The following is a 22,354-nucleotide window of genomic DNA, read 5'->3' on the forward strand; positions in this document are numbered from 1 at the left end:
GTGGGACTTGTTTTTATAGCCTGGCTAGTCGAAAGAAACGGGGTGGGGTGTTCCTGGCATTCTTGGGGTTCATGATGATGAAAGTGGAATTTTCTTGAATAGATAAATATAGCCAAATAAACACAACGACATACATCCATATACTTTTAATCAATATCAGCCAATTTCCCAAGTGATTTCAGCCATATTTTAAATCAATATTCAGCCAATTTCTCAAGTGATTTCAGCCATATTTTAAATCAATATCAGTCATTTCTCAAGTAATTTTGCAGTTTATAGTTTTAGGCCTACAGTTCAGCAACACCACTCATGTTACAAATGCTCCAAGGACAAATCAGAACTATTGACAGAAATTCACCATTCTGTATTTTCATATTTGAGTGGCATTTCACTTTTTTTAATACTGATGGGGAGTTATAGCAGTACATGTCACATCCTCACACACAATTGTCATTGTAGTTGAGGACATTGTGGCATTATTTTATGTATTTATTTATTTTTACCAAAAAAGCCCTGTACAAATCCTATAATTCCTTTGCCAAGTAGACGTGATAATTATCTTCATGCTATGAGGCTGACAAAGTATTGGTTGCCAAAGGACTTTAGGTAGGCCTAGGTCTGTTTTTATTCAGTGGATATACTGTATGCTCTGCCTAGATTGTCAAAACAGCACTCTGGCCTCACAGACAGACATTCTTAGGGTCTCTTTGGTGAATGAGGGAGCCTATGTGGTGTGTGTGCACGTGTATGTCTGTGTGTGTGTGTGTGTGTGTGTGTGCGTGTGCATGCATTCAGAAAGCAGGTATGTATACCAGTCTGTTTCATCACCAGCAAAGCATCCTCAGTTCAGTCAGAGATGCACTCACCAGTCGGCCGGCGCCTCAGCGCTGCGCTGTGCAATATCGATAATGAAACATGTGGTTTAGACGCACAGGCCCCAGGTGACACTCAACTCATGTGGGAACTTCTGCCTCTTTCCCCTCTTTGGGTATTTATTGTAAAACTTGTTTGTTTGTATTCAACACACAACACATGTGTCTGCCAACCTCAAAAATGGACAACATTTTGCATCATTTGGGCCTCATGATCATCCCTGAGTCAGCTCTTGTGCGTGTTCCAGTTGTTGTATTTGGAAAGTTGAATGACTGACATCACTATTAGTGTGATCAGTACAGGCTAATGGTTACTTTGACACAGAACCATGTGGGTGAAACTGTGGTTATGTGAACACTGCACAGCAGTTTCCAAGAAATAGTTATATAATTAGTTTTAATGTAATTTAGAGGATTTCATCAGCTTTTCTGCTAGGCTATGTTTGTTATGCTTTTAATAGCTTTGTTCAAGTTTATCTTATTTCTGAACAGTTTGTTGTAGTTTATGTGGCCAATATTGCAACACGATAGCAGTTGAACCATTAATTTATGCAATACCAACATGGAAATTCTATGATATGCAGATGGTTTGAATGCTTATTCTGCAGTGTTTCAAATAGACTTTTCCTTTTCTGGACCTAATGGAAATTCCATGCAGTAATTCATATTTTATTTTACAGTGTAGAAGCCGTGCCATTGAAAAGCAAGCGCAGAGAGGTTTGCTGTGTGTTGCCATTGCACTGAGGCCCAAGGGATTGTGGGTGTTTTAGGAGTCGGACTTGGCAGGGTCTCTCCTGCCCGTGGACTGCGGGTAAGCTCTCCGACATCTTTTCTTATACACTTGATTTGGCAAATATGCCGTCACATGGGAACGGGAGAATTGGGTTTAGAGAGATTTAACATGTTATCTGATTGGCCCTGGTTTCGGTTGTGACTGGATATTATTCTATTTTTGTACCATGACTCGGAGGATGAATCAATCCTCACTTCAAATTCATTGAATTATATCTAATAATTCGCTGATTCTTCACATTCTGTGTAAAAATACGTCACATGAGTATCTGTCAGTTAATCATCTTTGAGGTGGCTTAATATGGACTAAGAGTAGGTGGTGGAAATTGGGGTTGGGAGGCGACCACTTCCTCTTAACTGTCATGCCACTTTACGTAACTGGAGCGTCTCCTAAGCGATCCAGACCAGAGCTGAGTCAGAAACACACATATGTCACATACTCACCTGTTCAACATCACATACTCACCTGTTCAACATCACATACTCATCTGATATATGCCACATCCACACCTGTTCAACATCACAAACTCACCTGTTCTAAATCACAATCATATCCACACCTGATCGATATCACATCCACACCTGATGTACATCACACCTGTACCTGATCTATGCCACATCCACCCCTGACCTGCACCAGATGAGGCCCATGGTCCAGACTGACGTGTAGAGGTCACTTTCCCCCAACACAAGTGGACCCCATGCTCAGTGTAAGCGGCATTCAACTCTGTCCTTTCAGGGCAAAGCTCTGAGCCCCTGCGCTTCTGTGAATTGGTTTTCAGTCGAAAGTGCCTAGCTCATTACAGAGTAAACACATTCTCCTCCGCAGTTTCAGGCCTCACCTCACCACGTCTTGGCCAGTGTTACCTAGTCATGTGTGAGACGAGATGAGTAGAGCTGTTTTGAAGCTGATTTACCTTTATACAGTCCTGCCAGTCACTCCGAAATCTAGCTTTGATTGTCGCTAGCCCCGAGTGCCCGTCGGTAGTTTTTCCCTTTTGTGGCATATTGGTTTTGGCACACTGCTTGTTCACACACTAGCGCAGAGCATTGTGTGTCAACACACTGAGCCAGACAGGTCTCCGACCTCATTTCTCATCAGAGACGTTGCAAGGGTTTCGCAGCTCATTGTGGTGCAAACACACAGTAGCTAGAAACAGGTTACACTGCCACATGTGTGGAATCAATTCTTGTTTGTAGTAAGAGGAAAGCTCTACCCTCGAAGTTCTAAATTCTAAGCGCAGACTTTCATTTGCTCTGGCCGAGCTTTGCTGATGTAGGCTGCAATATCAGTAAGATCTCTCTATCTCTATCTCTATCTCTTTCTCTTTCTTTCTTTCTTTCCTGATTCATTCATTCTTTCATTCATTCATTGTTTCTGTTTGTTTCCGGTGTGTTTTCTTGCCAAGAGATTGCTTCAGGGAAGGGGCCCTCTGGTGTCAGAGGTGTTTGAGGGAGTTTTGTCTCAAACACAATCTAATGTTTGCATGCTTAGGTTAGAACTGCAACTCCACACTCAGCTAATTCAGCTGTTCACACTCAGCTTCTCATAAACTCGCCACAGGGCCTGACAGGACGACTCCGGCTCCACCTGCTCTCTGTGATGTGGAGACAGCACTTGTGGCGGGGTGTCAATGTGGCAGACACTTGTCATACCACTTGAGAGAGCTGCACTTCGCTAATTGCATGTGCTATGCTACGTGTAGTATAGACCAAACTCTGGCAGATTCCTCAGGTTTATTTACCGAGAGGAGGGCAGGTTTACAGGCACTTCCACTATAAAATGGAAATGCTGCACCAGATGTGAAAGGGCCGCGTATATTTGGGGGACAAAATCAGACCAGCATCTAAAATAGTTTTACGGTCCACTGAAGCCACACGCAGCCATACAAAGAGAGTTGCGACCACGCGATCAAAAGTTCCAAAACACCTGTGCTGGATGGCTGAATTTCTGGATGCTGGAGGGTGTAATCTAGTAACTCATTGACTACTGACCAAGTGATTGGCTGTGTTCAGTTCCAAAACTCCCATAACCCGGAAACTGGCATGGAAAAGCACTGCCATCTTTATCCACGGTCTCTTATGGGAGTGTCACCACTCTGGGCTCACAGGACACAAGTACCACCGTGGAGGCCCAACCACATCTTCAGCAGCTGCCAACATGAAGCTAAAGGCTACTTCAAAGAGCTCTCTAACATGCAGTGCAACAGGAAATCTCAGACCCTTTCACGTTTTCCACACTGGAATGTTGAATGGATGTTTCAGACGCATCTTAAAATGGATTCATTCAATTCATTTTTTTCCCTCATCAACCTATGCACAATAGTGTTGAGTGTTTTGTAAATTTATGAAAAAATAAAAGACTGAAATCACATTTACAAGTATTCAAACCCTTTGTTATTTGCTACCCTTGCAATTGAGCCCTGGTGCATCCTACTTCTATCAATGGTCCTTCAGATGCTTCTACAACTTCATTGGAGTCCCCTGTGCCCAAATTAATTCATTGGACATTATTGGGAGAGGCACACGTCTGTCTATTAAAGGTCTCACAGTTGATGGTGTATGTCAGAGTGAAAACTAAGCCACGAGGTCGAGAGAATTGTCCGTAGACCTGCGAGACATCACAAAATATGGAAAATTTGAAAGGGTATGAAAACTTTCTGGTTACAATCTACATGCATTGCCATAACTTTATTTGTTTATTATTTATGTATTTATTTTCATTTAATGTGTGGCAAATTTATGGTAAAGTCATAATAAACCTTTGGAAAAAGTTTGTTTGATCACCCACCAATATCTTCATTCATAAAATCTATACTGTGTCGGTTGACTTGCAACTTGCAAATCTTACCTGTAGCCTATAACAAGACGCGATCTTCTCAGTTTTTTAATTGGAAAAGTTGGCAATGGAGAAGATGCACTTTGATGAACTCTACATCCTTTTCTCAAATGCCCGTATTAATCACATATTAGCACAGTTGGGGAAACCCGGGCATCCTCTTTAGAAGCACTAGACACATACTAACGCTAGTCAGCAGTTTCATCAGTGCAGCCAGAAGGTGAACTTATCTTAACTATTGAAAAACTTGGTCATTTTGTGGTTAAGCAGCCAAACCCACTCAAAGCAGTATTGGGTAAAGTGTGTCTGTGTGTGTGTGCATGTGTGCATGCGATTTTTATCGCAGTCGTCCAGTAATCAAGGATATGGTGTCTGTGAGGGAAACACACACACACATTTTGCTTTTGCTGTCTGGAAGGAAGAGCTCCTCTGACCCACTTTCACACAAACTCTCTTATCTTTATTGACACCTGAGCCAGGCTATTCCTGTCAGTGGAGAAATGCTTGTTTTTCATTTCATTCAGGGGCGCAGGAGATATTTTGAAAGTGAGGGGGACCAAATTGTGAACACAAACCCATAGTGAGATCAGATTTCCAGATATCGGATCGCCACCTCTGGCCCACTTTCGACCATCATATTTTAAACTTGCCAGAATATTAAGATAATACCATTGATTGTTTTCGAACAATTGTTTTCACTACTTGGGCCAATGGTAGAATACTGGTCACTACTTGGGCCAATGGTAGAAAAAAGCAACATGGGATGTTGATATTTTATGAAGCCATGAATGAATCATCATGCCTATGATCCAAACATAGACTACATGATCAAATAGCCTAGTTACAGTAGGCCTACTTAAATTGTCTGGTATAAACCAAATCAACTCTCCACTGTGTGTTTGCAGTTAATATTTATGCAACGTTAGAACTTAACAAGTGTTGGTTTAACAAGTTACCAGTCCAGAACACACAGAAAATTGCAACAGAAAGTTGCCTTTATAATCAACTATTTGTTCCAACAGCATTTAAACAAAGCATTTATAAAATTGAAAAAAATAAAAATACATAAGAAAAATAAAGTAAAATAAAATACTGTTACTGTATCACATTATCCCAAGCTTCAAAGAGCTCCCCACGTCTGACAGGCAGACGTGACACCGCTAAATTCTCAGCTTGTTTATACCCCACACTGAACGCATAAGAACGCTAGGCCAGCCTACTCTCTGGGATTTATGCACCAAGGTAACTGAAGTATCCAATTTGTGTCTTGAAATTATGTTTGAAATAAATGTCTTAGAACAAAAACGTTGATAGACTTGTATTTTAGGCTAGTGAAAACGAGTTGATAAGTATAGGCTAGTTGAGTTTGTTATCATAAACATAACAGCTAACATCATGTTGAGCAGGAGAAGTTGAGCACTAGGCTACCATAAATCCTCAAATTATACCCGGGATTGATTCTATTTATAGCAGGACAAATAAAGGCAGGTTCCCATACAAGATGGGGTAACAATTGCCTACAGTACCATACCAACAATTGCCATTAGTCCACTAGAAGACATTGTTCGATTTAAGTCACTGAAATAACCTCTTCTTAATATTTTATTATATGTTGTATTGTATTGTATTATGTTGGTTGGATTAATAGCCTACGATTGGCAAATAAAAGTCATTTTCCTACCATGGGTCTCCAACACACGTTCTCAAGCTCATTCTCTTGCCGCCCCTTTTGAGCTAATTGCCAGAGGCTGAAGCCTATTAAACACAATTGTTGCCACTCAAGGCATTCCAGCCTACGAATTTTATTTAAAAAAAATTACTAAATCATAACAATAACTCAATTTAGGCTACTTGTCTACGCAAAAAGGTTTCCATTACAGCACAACCCCTATTCAATGAAGGGCTGCCTTGTCTCACAATAAACAGCAGTGGAAATCCCGACACTTTTTCAACTGCATGAAACTTAACAGTGAACCATCAAATATCTCCCAGATTTCAGTGCCCATCAGTCCCAAAATTTAGCAATATAATCAAACAGTCCAAAAGTAAATTAAATCCCAAACCAAACCGAAAATGCTTTTGATAGCCTACCGGTATGCATGCCGCTCCAAACGAAATGCATGTCTAAATGCAGGTTAGACATATTTAAAAAAGCCTGCCTCGAATACCAGCCTGCCTCAAATAAAGATGATGATAAATGATTTATGCTAAGCAAGTAGCCTGGATTATTTTATGATTGTTAGTAGACAAACTTGCTTCAGATATCCAACAGAGTGAATATGAGGTTGTGCAGTCTTACAGTACTGTAGATGGCTGTGGTTTGGTGATGTGACGCTGTTAATGGGGAGTTTTACAGTTAGCGCAAATCCTACAGTATATGTTATTATTTATTTAGCGTACCTATATGTTATTATTTATTTAGCGTAGGCTACCTATAAGGCTTTTTTTCCTTATCAAAAGTGAGGGGGACGACGGCCGTCTCTTCAGAACTGCGTTGGACATATCCCCCACGTCCCCCGTGCCTCCTGCGCCCCTGATTTCATTGGAGTAGGCGATTCCACTTATATTCACTCGCACGGTCTGATTGACTGCTGTACTGTATATGGGCATCTGCATTGAATAACAGGAGACATTTTTATAGCTTCAGGTGTTTCTGTGATGATTTAAATGGGAAACTGAGTAAACTCCAATTTACTGACATAAGAAAGACAGGAAGGAAGGAAGGAAGCACTTATAAAATCAGAGTATTGCACTATAATTTCTGAAGCTGAAGTCTCAAATGTGTCTGCCAAAGGATTCGGTTGTGCAACCTGTTGAGTTTTGATGGGAGGTACGTTTCATCTTGTGGTCAATGAGTGGTGCAATGTGACAAGACACTTACAGGTCAACCACTTTCTGTCTCTCAAATCTCAAATGATCATTTTTGGCTGAAATCCAGTATTGTCAGTGATCCGAGATGAACAGTAGATTTGATAACTAAACTAACCCAACTGTGTGGCATAAGAAGTTGCCAGTGAAGAACACTGTAGTTCACAAGGTTATGCTGACTACACCAATCTTTGTTTACAGTGAAGGTCATGAGTTCAACTGCCATGTAGCGCTTGTGTGTGTGTGTGTGCAATGCATGCATGCCCATGTTCATATGTGAGTGCTTTCATGTGTGACTGTGTATGTGACTGATTTAATACATGTGTGTGTGTCTGTGTTTTTTTCATTCATGTATGAGTATATATACTCTTTTGATCCCGTGAAGGAAATTTGGTCTCTGCATTTATCCCAATCCGTGAATTAGTGAAACACACTGCACACAGTGAACACACAGTGAGGTGAAGCACACACTAATCCCGGTGCAGTGCGCTGCCTGCAACAACAGCGGCACTCGGGGAGCAGTGAGGGGTTAGGTGCCTTGCTCAAGGGCACTTCAGCCATGGCCTACTGGTCGGGGTTCGAACTGGCAACCCTCTGGTTACAAGTCCGAAGCGCTAACCAGTAGGTCACGGCTGCTTTTATTTTTTATATATATATATATATATATATATATATATATACTATACTATACTATAGTATATATACTCTTTTGATCCCGTGAGGAATGTGTGTGTGGGCAGACTCTCACTTTGACACACACCAGCACCAGTGGGAAGTCCAGGCCTTTTTGCAGGGACTGAACGAACCGAGACGTCCACCCTAGGAAGCGGAAACACTGCGCAAGCACTCCTTTTCCAAAAAAATTTCTGCGAATGTGAAAGTGATCTGGTTTTGTGAATGCATTGCCTAAGAGGGGACATATTCGAAGTCAACGCTGCACATCAAGTTCAGCTCTCTCTTTAACCTAATGTAGCCCACAGCCGAGCGGTCTCATGTGGCTGTACAGCGGTGTTGCAGAGCATACAGTATAGACACGACTAACATGCTCAAGCCATTACATGCATTGATAATTAGATAACAAGTTTCTTTTACTTGCTCCAAATGTTTGAAGTCATTCTCATGAAGTCATTTTTTTTTATCTTAGCAAAGCTTTATATATTGTTTGTTACTACATGCATTTCCTTGAAAAAAAAATCTAGTTCCATTTCCATTGTGGTGGTCTGAAGTGATCAATTCTGAACCCAGGGGCCCTCTAAGAGATGTTGTTTCATCCACATCCTCAGACTGAGCTGCTTGTTTCCATGTTTATCCTCGCAAGGATTTTACACAACAAACATCTTTTTTTTTCATGGAAGTGCTGACTATCTACTTCGCATGTGGCAGTGTCACAACTGTACAGCGTAAATGTTCACTACAGTGAACATAATTCAAACCTTATGCCTGTTTTTATGATGATGACTAATTAATGATTAATTACACATTTACACCCCAACCACAGACTGTTCACCTCACTCCCCCCGGGAGGCATTAGAGGTCTCTCTGCACCCGAACCAGCAGGTTCAGAGGAAGCTTCTTTCCTGGGGCTGTCACCCTGCTGAACTTTAGCTCTGCATCCCGGTGACAACCAATCAACTAAGCCCCCAACCCCAACATTGCACTTTTCTGCTTTTTTGCACTTCTGGTTAGATGCAAACTGCATTTCATTGTCTTTGTACTTGTACTCTGCACAATGACAATAAAGTTGAATCTAATCTAATCTAATTTATTTATTCAGGATGTGTTGATTTAAGCCATCATTGTTTTATTGTGAAATATGCTGCAAGATTGCAAAATCGATCTGCTTTTCCAATCATGATGCACTCCGTTACAGCTATTACATAAACTTAGCTTTACTTCCTTCTTATAACTGTGTCACTATCGTATCGTTTTACCACAGCACTGCACACCTTCACGTTTTTGTGAAATTCTAGACAAACCACAAATGGCTGTATCCCCAGTCCCCTGCTCTCGTGGTCATTGTCTGCAGAGTGTAACTCTGGGAGATCATTAACCCCAGCTCAGGTTTGAGCTGAGGTTGCTCCAGCATCCCTGCAGTGTCCTGCATTGACTGGTTTGGTTTGAGTAGACAAAGGCAGGATTGGAGCCTCGGACAAATAACCTTGATCCAACTCTAGTTGTTTGAGTGACAGGTTTGAGATGTGAGACTGTCCAGTGCGGTATGTCAACTCTGTGTGTAGATTTGGGGTGGTGGTTGTCGTGCTTGGCACCTTGAAGATGTAGCCCATTGATGTGGTTGTGTGCAGAACTTTCATTGGGCTTGTTCCTCCTACATGTTGGAGCAGGTGTTGTAACACCTACATACTGGAGCAGGTGTAACACTTCACGCCTGAAGTTACACAGGTGGAAGCACTTGTGTGTGTGTGTGTGTGTTTGTGTGTTTGTCTCACATGAGATGTCATGTCTCTGAGTCAGTCAGGTTTCTGTCATGCTGTCATGCTGTCATATGCTGTGCCATTACACAGATGGAAGCAGTCTCTTGTGTGTGTGTGTGTGTATGCGTATGCGGTCATGCCGAAAAACGGCGAAGTGATGGGATGAGAGATACAGTATATATGGTGTGCCACGTAAGTGCAGAGGCGGAGGTGACACACCGTGATGCTTGGCTTTGGTTTCGGAGAGGCGCCGGCGTACGTGTCGACTCACCTCTCGTCCTCATGCAGCTTTGAAACGTGACGGGGCGATGTGCCAGGGCATCACGTCACACAGTGCCATCGCTCCCACCACGCGCATCACACACTGTGCGTAGGGCACCAAAGGACAGAGGGAGCATCACAATTTAGCCATTTAGTAGCTTCACTGTAAACTGCGTTTCACTCTTCCTTTTTTTAAATTTTTTTATTACTTTATTTAAATGTAGTGCTTTCATTTACAATCAAATCATTATGACAGGTCTTCTTCTACTGCACTACTATTTAACATTTTTACATTTTTTCCTTCAAAAAATAAACAATCACCAACAGAAACAAAACACAAAAAACATAACATTGACAATCATTGACAGACATTACATTGACAGCAAAAAAAAAAAAAACAGAAGGAACATCATGTTTCACTCTTCTTCCTTGGGAACATTTACAATGTCAAAATGCACCAACACCATGCACGAACAACAGGATGCAAAGATGATACTTTTTGGGTCCTCTCAATCTCCACCACGTAGCAGATCTAACTTTACTTACTCAACTGAATTGGGAACACATCTTACATGCGCAGGAGAGAGACAAAGAGTGTGGCAGATTCCAGCTGGCTTGTCATTGTGTATCTCCTTTTTAATATAAGAAACTTTTAAAAGGAAATCATGAAGGCAACAAAGACGAGGCTACAGGAGGTTGAGACTTGTGAGGTTATCCAGTTCCCACTACTGACCATTTTAAACTCAGATTGGTGAGAGGCCTCTTTAACATATAGGATGCAATCAATGTGATTTGGAACATAAATATAAATAGAACAAAGTAGAATATAAAGACTAGTTTACTACTTTGACTTTGTAGAATGGAATTGGTGAGTTCAATAATTCATTTTCCAAGCATTTTCTTTTTTTCTTTTAAATACTCTTTTGATCCCTTGAGGGAAATTTGGTCTCTGCATGTATCCCAATCTGTGAATTAGTGAAACACACACAGCACACAGTGTACACACAGTGAGGTGAAGCACACACTAATCCCGGCGCAGTGAGCTGCCTGCATCAACAGCGGCGCTCGGGGAGCACTGAGGGGTTAGGTGCCTTGCTCAAGGGCACTTCAGCCGTGCCTACTGGTCGGGGTTCGAACCGGCAACCCTCCGGTTACAGGTGCGAAGTGCTAACCAGTAGGCCACTTACATGATATGCCGAGCTGACTGAAACACATTCCATCCAGATAGCTAGTAAGTGGTTACCAGGCTCTTAATTCACTTTTAATTGCAAATGTAAGAAATGTGATGCAACATGTAATTACATACTTCCATTTCCAAAGCAATGAAGGTTGCTTCTAGCAAATGAATATTGTGCAAATATTGTTGATATTGTGCTATCAATATGGCTCAAACAAACAAGGCTTGTACTGTAAATGTTGTGGGCTTTATTGAAATATATCCTTTAGTTTATATATCTTTTATGTAGTATCTTTATTCTGTGTAATATCATTGTTTTGTGAAACTGAATTCTGTAGTATGTTCAGTGTGTGGGAAAGGAAGACTGGTTTAAGTGAAAGAGCAGACTTGGCAGAAAATGGCATGGATAAGGTTTGGTGCCAGGAAATGTAAGCAAAACCTAAAGAATGGCAAAACCTAAAGAATGTATGAATAACAGGATGAGAGGGCAAAGGTGAAGTACTTGGTCAGTTATCTGTAAACATAGAGTGTCTTGTCTGGGATGACTTGAAGGGGTATAAAGGCTGGACAACAGCCAGAGGATGTTATCTTACTTTGCTTTCACTTACTTGCTTTCTTCACTAACCAATGCTCCCGAGTGCATTAAAGCCATCATCTGCAGTATACATCCACAGTGTGCGGACTTCTTTTGATGTTGTATTATTTAATTTGGATTTGACACCACATAAACAAGAACTGGCAAAAGGGCATTATGATAATGTAAAGACTGAATGCTCTTCAAGTGACAATGCACCATTTATAAATCAGCATTTCTTCAGAATGCCCCCTCATGCCGGCCACGACTCAGGATCGGGAGGACCTGGGCTGCTGTTTGGAAGTTCCTAGCACACACTCATAGCCCACACACCACATGGGGACATATGGGGAAGGAAGTCTGACAGCTTGGCAATGTGACCGCGTGCGTGCGTCCATGCGTCCGTGCATTGCGTGTGTGTAAATCTGATATGGATCCAGTCCTAATATGGATTAGATTCTGACCTGGATCCAGTTCTGATGTGCATATGGTTGTAATGTGGGTTCGGTTATCATCTGTTGGGTCTGGCGTATATCTGGTTTGGATCAGGGGGTCAGATTCGTCTGGATTTGGGAGTTTTTGTTCTTCTGCATCTTGTGTCTCTGAATCAACCTAAATTTCCAGATGAGTGTGTCTATCTCATGGGTCTCCTGACCCTCGGTGTTGACCCTTAACAAAAGTACCTATTTTCTCTCCTCTTGTAAACAGGTGAGTAGTCATATACTCAGTGTCTACACAAACAAGGGTGTGTGTGTTCATTCTTTAATACCATTTCTAAATTATTCTAAACTAAAAACTACAAACGTTACACTATACTATAAACATCAGACCACATCAGTTTTAGTTTTATTGTAGATCAAAAGTCATATCATTGACCTTTCATTGACCTTGAACCGAAATGCATATTTTTCTGCAATGACATAACTTGATGGTTACCTGTTAACAGGTGGTGTAGGTGTAGCGAATAGTGATTATGAAGAGGTATGCCTCTCGGAAAAACTTGTCAGTGCTTTCTATGGGGTGATCAATATTGTGTACCAGCTGACATTGAAGGAAACACAGTTCCACTGATGAGTGAGTGACTAACTACTCTGAGAGAGACTGAATCTACGTCCTGTTGAATGACAGGCTTGCCGTGATGAAAGCTGTTACATCATCACTAGAAACAGCTCCTGATTAGACTAGTCATGACACAGGGGATGGACCTGTATGTAACTTTACTTTCTGAAGTCAGAACAGAGATTTGGTGACTCCAGTCAAAGTGTGATTTGTGTAACTGGAAACTGGATTTATACATATGGATATCTAATACAAATAGATGAGTAATAAATAGTTCCTGTCGTCCTTGTCTGAGGGCAGATGCTTATAAAAAGCTTATAAAGCTTACTAATATAAAGCTTATCAATTTCAGTGCACAAGTCACTTTATTTTTCATAGCACGTTTAGAAAAAAAAAAGATAAAACATATCTCTAAACATCTAATATTTGTCTATGTATCTATCTCTATATCTATCTCTATATCTATCAATCCATTTGTCTGTCTTGCATTGCAGAATGCACAGACTAAGTTCACTTTCTTAATTGTATGGCCTCTAATATTCCACTACCATCACATACTGCTCTTATAAGCTGCAGTAATGCCGCAGTCCAGAATGCCCTTAGACTGGTCAGATCTTAGTCCAGCCTGCCCTACCCTAAGACTGGTCAGATCCTAGTCCAGCCTGCCCTACCCTAAGACTGGTCAGATCCTAGTCCAGCCTGGCCTGCCATATGGCAGTTCAGTCGATTCTTGGAGGTCTCAACAGAGCAGTCAGACATCACCAGAGAAAATAAAAGTCTGGGAAATGTTTACTTGAGAAGTGTAGTGCAAATTAACTGTGAAAACGACTTAGTTAACAGTTACTGAACAATCAAGAGTTATTTAACTGCTACTAGAGGAACATATAGAGTCTTATGTTCTCCCAAGTTCAGGATCACATTTAGCAAAAAGGCATCTGAACTTGAAAGTCAATGACTTGACTTAACCTCTTCTTTCCTTGCAGAGGAAGACAAGTTAAGCAATACTGATTTCTCAGTACCCAGCTCAAAGTCAAAGTCAAAAGTCAAAAGTCAAAAGTCAGCTTTATTGTCAATTTCTTCACATGTTCCAGACATACAAAGAGATCGAAATTACGTTTCTCACTATCCCACGGTGGAGACAAGACATATTTTACCAATTTTAAGTCCACAGACAAACATAACATTCAAGTAAACAAAAAAGTAAGTAAATGAGTAAATAAGAGGGCACATATAATGAAATAATAAGAGCAGCAAAATTTGGTTGAAATTGTGCATAGACAGTCAATAAAATACTAGTGCAAAGTCAGGCCAATAAAAGGCTGAGGTAGTTCTGTTTGACCTAAGTAAGAAATAAAGTGGCATAGTGGTGCAAGTTATGTAAGAGCAGCAGAAGTGTTGTGTTTTCAGGACAACAACAACAAGTTGCAAAGTGTACAAGTGTGCAAGTGGAGTGGTGCAGGCGGCCATTGTGGGTCCAATGTCCAGGATGTTATGTAGCTGAGGGTGGAGGGGGGAGAGGAGGGAGAGAGTTCAGCATCCTAACAGCTTGGTGTATGAAGCTGTTGGTGAGTCTGGTAGTGCGGGAGCACAGGCTTCTGTACCTCTTCCCAGAGGGCAGTAGATCAAACAGATTGTGAGCGGGGTGACTTGCATCACTCACAATTGTGGTCGCCTTGCGGGTGAGGTGGGTGGTGTAAATGTCCTTCAGGGAGGGGAGTGAAGCACCAATAATCCTTCCAGCTGTGTTCACTATGCGCTGCAGGGCTTTCCTGTTGTATTCAGTGCAGCTTCTGCCCCACACAGCGATACAGCTTCCGAGCTACTGAGCTTTTTACTTTTTTTGTTGTACTACTTTCACACACTCCATCACAGGCAAACTCTTGCCACCCCCCCCCCCCCCACACACACACACACACACACACACTCAACAAATCCACCCGATGTTCTCATGCCACTGCAGAATATCATGTGAGATGTTTCTGCAGATTTGTATGAAAAAAAAGAAAAAGTCGTAGGTATCTATGACTCATTAAAGGCGTACGGATTTGGTGAAGTGGAAACTGCCAACTTTCATCATTTCTACCGGAACTCTTCGAGCTCAGAGTGTTCTCTTCCTTTCCCTTAGAGTATTACAGGTGTCATCATTCTTCAGTTTTCATTTTTCCTCTGTCAGAAGTGAAAACCAAAGACATGTAGGCAAGTCAGTTACAGGGCAAACGGAACACAATGCTTCAAGGTGCTGAGTTGGCTATCTCTCAGCACTCATTCATGCATGCTCTGTTGTTTCAATGGCTTTGAGTGATAAAGAGTTCACTTCCTCTGTCCACCATCTGTCCACGCTGAGACCAATAACTATATGACTCTTTGATGATGCCCGATTTAACATAATTGCATAATTACCTCATATAACCATCGTGTGGCGTGTCAGATGAGGTGTGTTCCTGAATGTCCCAATGAGTCCAAATGAGATGACATCCTCTTGTGATGATGTGTCTGCTGTTTGGTTCAGTAGATGACCTCTCTCAATGCCAGTGGGAATTATTCAGTGAGGTAGAAAATGAGATTAGCATTCTTGATCACTGGCACCCATTTCCGTATGCTCATTTTCCAAAAACGTGGAAGTGAAATCTGTGACCTAACATGGTCAAAACTGCACGAAATTGGAAGTGTAGGATCATTATGACATCCTCTGAATGCACGCCAAGTTTCGTGGAATTCCGTTCATGGGGGGGCCACACAATAAATTAATTTATGTTACTGTACACCAACTGGCCTGTAGGTGGCCAGAGACAGTTTTCTGTGAATATCTCGAGAACCGTAGGGCCTAGGTGGACCACCTTTTTTTTGTATGTTGGTCTTAAGGGGTCATGTCAACCCATCCCATTTCCACTTATTTCATGTATAGCGCCACCTAGTTAAAAATTAAAAAAAGCATAAAATTAGGTGTTTTAATTACAATACCTCTGGCTGACATGGTCAAAACTGCACGAAATTGAAAGTGTAGGATCATTATGACACCCTCCGAATGCCAAGTTTCGTGAACTTTCGTGCATGGGGGGCCATACAATAAAATTATTTATGTGTACATTTAGTGACCGTACACCAACAGAGTTTTCTATGAATATCTTGAGAACCGTAGGGCTTAGGATGACCAACTTTTTGCGTATGTTTGCCTCCAGGGGTCATGTTAACCCATTCCATATGCACACATGTGCATAAACAGATACACACACACACACACATACATTCACAGTAATCATACGTACTGTATGACACATACTCACACAGTAGACATATGTACGCATGCATGCACATGCACACACACAGGCACATATGCAGGCACACACACAAGCACATGCACGCACACACATACACACACACACACACCCACCCACACACACACACACACACACACACATAAACATAAACATGTACACGCACACATGCACACAATTCAAGAATTTCTCAGAATTATGAACAGGCAAGGGGTTGTATAAAATGTATTTTACATGTGAAATTTATGAACTAATCATGTTTTGGTACTTGTTGTCTAGCAGATACCAGTGAGAATTGAGTGTGCATAATGCCATTCAGTGAGACAGTTAGAATCATATATGCCTTTCAGCGTGACTTATGTGCTGGACTGGGCAGCGGTCATATTTTGTACTGCTCTGTGGTACATCTAGTTTCAAGAATATGTGCCTGTGTTCCGGTGATTGGAAGTTGTCCCAGCCAATGGAGGCTGACAGGCCCTGTGTTTATGTCCAGTGTGGTGCTAGGTGGATGTGTTTAGTTGGGCCAGTCTTCCATGAGCCAGCTCCTCGTAGAGACACTCACTCAATTGAGATGTCATCAACTTTAGATTGTAACACTGTTGCCTTTTCATCTAGCTCATCACAATAGTTGTATGACATGTTCAATGAACAAGTCCAACCACGTGGTTTTGTTTTCATGACGAAATAATGACACGCTTTTCCCCTCCATAATGGCATTTAGGAGGCATACAGATCACAGGAATGCAATTACTCCCATTAACCACTAGAGGTCAGTTCAAAAGCAGTTTGAATGCTTGCCAACTCACAGGCACTTCTTCTCTGTCATATCACTCAAGGTGTTTCTTTTAAGCAAATCTATATTGAAACACAGGGTAGGTGGTCTTGTCTGGTGTTGTAGCCCCCCAACTATGGAATGAGTCAGCTTGGGTTGTGAGGATGGACTCCATGCTGCCTGTTTTTTAACCTCGTTTCAAAATATACATATTTTTTCCTGGCTCAAGATGTCAGTTGTTTTTTCTCCTTCATAGGCCTTATTTCTTTTATTTGTTGTCTTTTAAACTAAATTGGTCTCAGGTGTTTATTGTTGTGGATTTTCTACAGTATTTGATATTGTTTTGAGCGTACTTGATACAGACACAGACTCTCTCATTTAATTGCATAATAGCTCTCTGAAGATGTCATGAGAATGCTTTCTGAGCAGGTTGCTTTGGCCCTTTACAAGATAGATTAGGATTTCAAAATACAGCAGAACAGCACACACAGAAGACCATCCATTTATCTCAAACACTTAGAGCTTTATTGTAAAACCATATAATCAACATCTGTACAAAAACATCTTACAAAGGTCATTTAATGTTCAGTATAGCATCATTGCTAACATGAAAGCACCATAAGTTAAAACAACTGAAAAAAATGATGTTTTACTGACAATAAATTAACGCAAGTTTCAAGACTGTGACAAGTCATTCTCACTGTCAGTGCACAGCAACAACAGCAGGACATTGAAATAATTAACTCATTTGGTCAATTCTGACGTTCTATAAAATTGTTATGAACAGGGCTTTGTATATATTCATTAATTAAAAGAAAGCATTCTTCAAAACATTGAAATAATGACTTCATTTAGCAAATTAAGTATGTGACACTGAAATAACAAATCCATTCAATAAATTGAATGAGTCTATGATAATAAACACATAATAAATTAATCGTTTTATGAATTCACTCTATAAATTAGGAGACTGTATAAAAAGGCGCAAGACGAGGACATTGAAATGAGGTGTGGTGTAGCGTGGTGTGGTGTGGGGTGGTGTGGTGTAGTGTGGGGTGGTGTGGTGTAGTGTGGCGTGGCGTGGCGTGGCGTGGTGTAGCATGGCGTGGCGTGGGGTGGTGTGACGTTGGGGCTGGTCCTAGCCGTGCATGGCCTCCAGGGAAGCGTCTCTGCTGGTGTGGAAGGATTCCAGCCACTCCAACACCGCACCCAGCTCTCCCAACGCCTTCACTGCAGCAGCCTGGGGCTCCAACTGGAGGAAGGAGGGAGAGAGGGAGGGAGAGATGGACAGACGGTTAGACAGTTAGAGAGAGATGGGTAAGAGAGGAGAGAGGAGTCTGCTGTGTGTGTGTGTGTGTGTGTGTGTGTGTGTGTGTGTGTGTGCGTGTGTGTGTGTCTGTGTGTGTATGTGTGTGTGTGTGTGTGTGTGTGTGTGTGTGTGTGTGTGTGTGTGTGTGTGTGTGTCTGTGTGTGTGTGCGTGCGTGCGTGCGTGCGTGCGTGCGTGTGTGTGTGTGTGTGTGTGTTTGTATGTGTATACCTTGTCAAAACTGGCGAGGATGGCCTCCATCTTTAATCTGCTCTGCTCTCCACACTGGCAGTGCATCTGATCATGCTGTCCAACAGAGAGGGCACAAAGAGTTAGTGAAGTCAGGAATGTGGTGTGTGTGTGTGTGTGTGTGTGTGTGTATGTGTGTGTGTGTGTGTGTGTGTGTGTGTGTGTTACAGATGTTAGAGTATGTGTTTGTATTGTGGGTCTCTATTAGCGGTTTGTTAGTGTGTGTGTGTGTGTGTGTGTGTGTCTTGGTATGTGTGTTGTGAATACTGTGGGTGTGTGTTGGTGGCGTGTTAGTATGTGTGGTGAGAGTGCTGTGTGTGTGTGTGTGTGTGTGTGTGTGTGTGCTGGTGGTGGTAGTGGTTAAACTCACACACTGGCGCAGGTCCTTCTTGATGCTGAGGAAGGCGTTGGCCAGCACCCCTGTGCTCCTCTGCTGCAGCATGTGGCTGGCGGAGGTGCTCCCAAACACGCGCTCCACGTAGAAACGCAGCAGGTGGCGCAGGAAACAGCAGCTCTGGGACACCTGTGAGGAGAACAGCGCCGCCCCGTCAGTCACGCAACGCTCTCACCACCATTACACTTTACGCTGACCCCTAACCCTAACTCAAACCTAACCCTAACCCTAACTCAAAACCTAACCCTAACCCTTAATCTTAACCCTAACCCTAACCCCATCCACTCCACCAAAGATCATGTTCCCCTAACCTAACCCTAACCCCTAACTCAAACCTAACCCCAACCCCTAACCCTAACTCAAAACCTAACCTAACCCTAATCCCTAACTCAAACCTAACCCTAACCCTAACCCCTAACCCTAGCTCTGGGACACCTGTGAGGAGAACACAACGGAATGCTCTCACCACCGTTACGCAACGCTACATGGCTCGGCAGAATACTACATTCTAATTGCTTGATTTGTGTTTTGGCAGGTTGGTTGTTTGTCTGTTAGACTGGATTATTGACAACTGATGCAGCCAATCAGTGTTTGCCAGATTGCTAACTGTGGATCAGCTGCAGGTTACTTAACACTGAAAGAGTCATAACATGGTTTGCTGTGTAACCTCTCTAGGATCATGCAGAGTGACCAATCGAAAACCAGTTAGCTGAGCGTTATGCATAATTTATTACTGTATATTCATGATAACGTAGTAATTACTAAATCTCTGTCATAGAACACATGCTATGTGGCAGTGGTAGTGTAGTGGTTGAGGAGCTGGACTAGCGTGCAGTAGCCTGAAAGTTGTCGGTTCAATTCCCAGCTTCCTCCGTTGTGCCCTTGAGCAAGGCACTTAACCCCAAGTTGCTCCAGGGACAATGTGATCCCTTGTAATATAGCTGACATATGTAAGTCACTTTGGTCAAGAAGTGTCTGCTAAATGTAATGTAAAAAATGTAATGTAATATTATGACCTTATCATGTGCACACCTCATGTGCAGCTGAAGGGTTGGACTAAAAGCCGTGGCCTACTTCGGACCTGTAACCGGAGAGTTGCCGGTTCGAACCCCGACCAGTAGGCACGGCTGAAGTGCCCTTAAGCAAGGCACCTAACCCCTCACTGCTCCCCGAGCGCCGCTGTTGATGCAGGCAGCTCACTGCGCCGGGATTAGTGTGTGCTTCACCTCACTGTGTGCTGTGTGTGTTTCAGTAATTCACGGATTGGGATAAATGCAGAGACCAAATTTCCCTTACGGGATCAAAAGAGTATACTACAGTTTACTCCGCTTCTTTTTTCATGTTCTTTGTTCAGTCTTTGAATACCTTTTTGTTTGTTTAGAATTATGTCCTTTTAATTATACCTTATGTTCCCCATTGCCCTTATATAATGTCAAAAGCATTTGAGTTGCCTTTGTGAATAAAATGTGCCGTATACATGAACTTGCCTAGCCTTGTTAAAGATTCAGACGAGGGATTCTAGTATCTAGTATGCAGACACGAGAAAATAAAAGGTTTGTGCGTTACCTGAACATCCTTCAAAATGTCACTCTTCATCAGCCTGATGCCAATCTGTGTGTCTTGGGCGACCTTTGGAGAAATATCACAGCTGTGCATTAGTGGTTCGCCGTGCACAAAACCATCTGTAAGCCTCTAATCCTGTAGTGTGTGTGAGACGAAGAACTCCTGGACTGAGTGTGTACTTTCCCAGATCCCTTCTAGACACAACATCACTCTACGTCACCTCCGTCCCATAAAAAACAGGTTCGAACCAGTTAGGCCGGATTCTGGAGTGGTGACATATAGCCAGAGACAGTGGCTGTGTCGGGACACGCTTCAGTAAGTCGCAAGCACCTTTCTCTTACTGTAAACCTTCATTTAGCCCTTTTGCCTGACGCAGCAACGAATGGAAACGAGTAAAATGACACGGCCCTGACATGCCATATCCACTGCATGGCTGAGTATGGGAAGTGATATGTGTATATGAGCTATATTATCCCAGCAATACAGAGCTTTTGTAATGGTCATGAGGGACCAACAGGTAAAGGAAACGGCCAGTATGCCTGCGGCTATGTGTATCTGTATAGCTGTATGTTCAGAATGAAGTGACAATCTGGGCATTCTTTAAAAAGAGGGAAGTGGAGACAATGTTAAGGGCCCCAGGTTGCATGTGTGTGTGTGTGTGAATGTGTGTGTGTGTGTGTGTGTGTGTGTGTGTGTAGATGCGTGTGTGTGTGTGTGCATGTGTGTGTGTGTGTGCGTGTGTGTGTGTGTGTGTCTGAGTGCATGTGTGTGCATGTGTGTGTGTGTGTGTGTGTGTGTGTACATGCGTGCATGTGTGTGTATGCATGTGTTCTCACCACACTCTGGCGGATGGAGAGGAAGTGGTGACGTAGCTCGTGTGTGTGGACATTGACGGTGCAGCTGCCCAGTTGGAGTCTCCGTGCTGAAATCACGCGACACACACACAGCAGCAGGAGACACACCTTCATCATCATCGTCGTCATCTTCATCATCATCATTCTTAGAGATTTCTTCTTCTTCTCCACAACACTGGGTAACACAAGATTGTACATACATACTCACACATGTATACTTTTGATGACAAATATAATAAATAATATAATCTGTCAAATATACAATTACATTCACAGCAAATTGTTGCTGGATTATTTTTTTTGGTACAAACAAACATGGCCATGAATTCATGAACTGCCCATTGAGTTAGCAGCTGTCACAGATAGGCGCTGATGCACTGAAACATATAATACACAATGCTAATGCAGTGCAGTAAAGAACACAATTTATTTGATGATGACCAGATGACCAGGTCAGCTCAGCTCATATAATGATTCTTTTATCTGTGTTTTTGCACTAAAGACTTCAATTATTCTTTTTTTTTCTATCTATTTCTTACTTACTCTGTGAAGTTCAGCTAGCTCTGAGTCTAAGAATTTCATTAGTGGTATTGACGTGACAATATGTGATCAAGTATATGACCATGACCTTGAACTTGAACTTGAACAGATCTGTAGCCTACAAGACTGTGCATAAAAACTGTCAAAATGATTCCCCTCCATAGGGTCTTACTTCTGGTAGTTGAAGTAATAAAGTCCAACATCCAACAGAACACTGAAGCCATAGCAAGATGCTGCAGGATGCTGTGGTTGGTTTGCGTTCTGTATCATGGGACCGCTCACTAATAAATGCATATTTTGCCGACAGATGAAGCGCCGCACACTCAATGCTTTTATGAAATCAATAATGTTAAGATTGCACCGTTATCGATTGAACAATGCTTTTATGAAATCAATAATGTTAAGACACTGGTGTGTGTTACACTGCTCATCACCTCGCCAACAGACACTGGTGTGTGTTACACTGCTCATCACCTCGCCAACAGACACTGGTGTGTGTTACACTGCTCATCACCTCGCCAACAGA

The 22,354-nt window shown here is 42.2% G+C and overlaps 1 protein-coding gene across 1 annotated transcript; it reads right to left on the reverse strand.

Moving 5' to 3' along the window:
- Positions 1-17,423: 17,423 nt before the first annotated feature.
- il19l (interleukin 19 like) lies at positions 17,424-21,441 on the reverse strand. The gene is made up of 5 exons (XM_076267895.1): positions 21,271-21,441; positions 20,438-20,500; positions 18,848-19,000; positions 18,460-18,534; positions 17,424-18,173 (listed from the first exon to the last, which is right to left on the reverse strand). Exons 1-5 carry the CDS (start codon positions 21,430-21,432, stop codon positions 18,060-18,062), a joined length of 567 nt encoding a protein of 188 aa, XP_076124010.1. The 5' UTR covers positions 21,433-21,441; the 3' UTR covers positions 17,424-18,059.
- Between the last annotated feature and the right edge of the window lie 913 nt (positions 21,442-22,354).

This window comes from Alosa pseudoharengus, unplaced genomic scaffold (genome assembly GCF_046254945.1).
Source record: "Alosa pseudoharengus isolate Yale_2024_CS ecotype anadromous, Long Island Sound unplaced genomic scaffold, YU_APseudo_1.1 YU_APseudo_1.1_scf_5, whole genome shotgun sequence".
NCBI classification, from domain to species: domain Eukaryota; kingdom Metazoa; phylum Chordata; class Actinopteri; order Clupeiformes; family Clupeidae; genus Alosa; species Alosa pseudoharengus.